We start from the raw sequence: 3,404 nt of genomic DNA, 5'->3' as shown, positions 1-3,404 counted from the left end.
TAAAAAATACTGGTAGCCAGATTTTGTTCATTTTCATGGTTTCCTCCTTTCCATTGAAATTGTCCACATGCTTGTGGATTTCAGTGACATCTCTGTGTAGTCTGACATGGTGGTTGTCAGAGTAGTCCAGCATTTTGTGTTCTCAAGTAATATGCTATGTCCAGGTTGGTTCATCAGGTGTTCTGCTATGGCTGAATTCTCTGATTGAGTTAGTCTGCAAGGCCTTTCATGTTCCTTGACTCGTGTTTGGACACTGCGTTTGGTGGTCCCTATCTAAACTTGTCCACAGCTGCATGTAGACTTGTCACACTTGCCTCCAACAGACAAGAGTTCTTTCTCCCACTCTGGACCTTCCGCAGATATATAAATCTCCCTTGCCTAATTTCCAATATACCTTACAACCTCTGAGGATGCCTGCCATAGATGGGGGTGAAATGTCAGGAGATAATGCTTCTGAAACATGGCCATACAGCCCAAAAACCTCACAGAAACCAAGTGATTTCGTCCATTAAAGCCTTTGACAACACATTGGACAAACTGTTCATACTGAAGCATTTATTTCAGACTTCTCCAGAGAGGTGCAGTAAATAAAATAAACATGGAATATTACAAAAACTGGTGTTTATTTCTCCAGTATAAAATAATAGAATATAAATAGTTTAGCTTTAATTTAACAACAATACGATAAATGCAAGTTTTCATGAGGTTGGTCGCTGTTCAGCAATTTGTTTTAAACATGTCTCTGTTGCACTCTTGGTGTGTTTTACATTCTCAGTGCAAAGGCAAGACAAATTCCATAGGAATCATTTATAGGTATCCTTTCCAATCTCACTACACATTTCATACCAGCAAGCAAGCAAAAACATCTTACATAAATGTCAGACACATACAGCAGCTTTATAAAAGCTTAGATAGCCATCCAGAAAGAGAACTCTGTCTTTCAGATGGCTGGTACCTTTACAACTGTTTTTTCTGCCAAACAATCCTAGGTAAGGTTATAAATATTTCATAAATACAGTAATAGAAAAATGTGCAATATAAATGTCTTCAGGCATTTTTTCACTCCAGAATGCCCCAATATTGTCTCTAGCAGGAGGTGGGTAGCTGAAGTTACTCTTTGGGGGTCTTTGCAGGTGCTCCATCTCCGCTGACAGCATGGCTCAATGTTCCAAAGAGCCGGTCCCAGTGCGTGAAGTAAGGTGCATAGTTAAATTTGAACTTCAAGTGATGAAGATCGTGGTGTGGTGCTCCTCCATACAGACCCCAAGGCACCAGTTTGTGGGTTGACCATGGGAGGTCATAGCCGGAATGGTCCTCCACAGAGAGCCAGATGTTGGTGATGAAGAAAGTCATTTCTGTCAAAGGATGACACTTGAGCAGCACTGGACTCACCGCTGCAAAGAACCCCAACCACAGCAACTCCCAAACGCTTGCATATTGGGTGGAAAGAGCAAAGGTAGAGACATGCTTGTGGTGGACCTTGTGGAAGTTCTTGTAGAGCCATGGCACTTTGTGATGGAGCAAATGCCACAGAAAATAGAAGAAGTCAAAAAGCAGCAAGCAAATGATTACGTCCAAGAAGAGTTTGGACAAATCTGGAGCCAGCGCCGGCAAACTGACTGGTCTCCAGTACCAATGGGCAACAGTCACCGGGAAGATGCAGACGATGTGGTGATAGATGGTTTGTACCACACAGAGCACCATCATTCCCAGCGTAGGAGACATCTGCGGCTGGATTTTGTATTTCTTCAATGCCGGCACCCGGGTGCTGAAGAAGTCCAAGGCCACAAAAGGCAGGCAGAAGGCTGCATACAGTGTAAAGCTGAACAGGACTGGAAAGAACGGCGACTTGATCAAGGCCTCCTGTGTTCTGACAAAGTCCCAAAGAGGCTGCAAAGCCAGCACGCTTTGCCTGTCACACTCTCCATCAGAGTGGAGCAGCACACTTTTGTTCTGAAGGCTGCAGTTCATGTTGACTCACTGTTGCTGCTGCTGCCTGCTGGCTTGACTGGCTGACTGTTGCTCTTGCAACGCCTTTTATTGCTTTACTCCCTCCTTGAAACCACGACGTCACACTAAAAATTCCCGCAAGCAATCTGTTCAGTTTCCTTTTCCCTTGCACACAGATACAAAAGGGGAGGGGGAAAAGGAAAGGGGGAAAAAACACGTGAGGAATTTCCCTGTTCGGTTTTCCAGATGTTTGCCACTTCTTACGCTGCCCTTAGCTGAGAACTTCATGGTTATAAACTTTTGCACTTTTAAACGATCTCAGAAGGAACCCTTTACAACCGAGATGCAAAGACGCAGCAAAGTAAAGCATCATACTCATAGGATCCCAAACAAATGTTAAGACTGAAATCTTTCTAGGGCAGTGGTTCTCAACCTGTGGGTCCCCAGATGTTTTGGCCTTCAACTCCCAGAAATCCTAACAGCTGGTAAACTGGCTGGGATTTCTGGGAGTTGTAAGCTAAAACATCTAGGGACCCACAGGTTGAGAACCACTATTCTAGGGGAACTTTTCCCAAATCAGCATCCTCCACCTACAATACAAGAGTACAGTTCTCAACATCTGGGGATAATGGGAAGTGTGTTCCAAGTACAGGAAAGTTATGCTTTCATATATTAGTGATCATAGACTCTATGGGATACTCTGTGTGTGGGTGTGCATGTGTGGATGAGCATGTGTGTTGGTGAGAGAGTGTTTGTGTGTGTGTGTGTAAATCCAGATTTGTTGAAATCAGGAATTGTCTTCTTTAAATCACAAGATTTCGAGCACAATTTCTGTGGATTAGAAGCTCAGCCCCCCCTTCTACACTTCCATATACAGTTCAGATTATCTGCTTTGAACTGGATTAAATGACAGTGTGTAGACCCATATTATCCAGTTCAAAGCAGATAATGTGAATTATCTCCTTTAATTATCTGTATTACGTGGCAGTGTAGAAGGGCCCTCAGCTGTGATGTCAGATCCATATTACAGACAGATTCCTGGTGTGATTTACAGTTTTTGTCGTAGTCTTTCGAATTTTTAACATTGCAACATGAAGATGCCAGGAGCTGCTATCAGAGTGACATTTTCATATTTCAAACCATATTATTTTTAAAAAGTAAGAGTCCGAAAGGTTGAGATGGGCTTTTAAAATGTTTTATAATGTTAGAAAGGGGCAACTGGCTCCCTTTAGCAACAGACAGTGATAGATACCATCTGTGCTGCAGAATTAGAGTGGTTAGAGCGATTTCACGCCACTCTAACTGCCATAACTCCATCCAGTGTAATCCTAGGAACTGTAATTTGTTGTGGCACCAGCACTCTCTGACAGAGAAGGCAAACATCTCACCAATGTAAAATCCCAGAATTCCATAGCCTGGCAGTTAATGTGGTGTCAAACTACTGTAAATCTGCA

At 43.0% G+C, this 3,404-nt stretch overlaps 1 protein-coding gene across 1 annotated transcript; it reads right to left on the bottom strand.

The window, feature by feature from the left end:
- Nucleotides 1-604: 604 nt before the first annotated feature.
- Nucleotides 605-3,112, bottom strand: ch25h (cholesterol 25-hydroxylase). The gene has a single exon (XM_003229697.4). It carries the CDS (start codon nt 1,969-1,971, stop codon nt 1,111-1,113), a length of 861 nt encoding a protein of 286 aa, XP_003229745.1. The 5' UTR covers nt 1,972-3,112; the 3' UTR covers nt 605-1,110.
- Nucleotides 3,113-3,404: the final 292 nt, after the last annotated feature.

The sequence above is a fragment of the Anolis carolinensis genome, chromosome 3 (genome assembly GCF_035594765.1).
Source record: "Anolis carolinensis isolate JA03-04 chromosome 3, rAnoCar3.1.pri, whole genome shotgun sequence".
Lineage (NCBI taxonomy): Eukaryota > Metazoa > Chordata > Lepidosauria > Squamata > Dactyloidae > Anolis > Anolis carolinensis.
The sequence above is the reverse complement of the archived record's forward strand: the minus strand, read 5'-3'. Positions and strand labels throughout refer to the sequence as shown.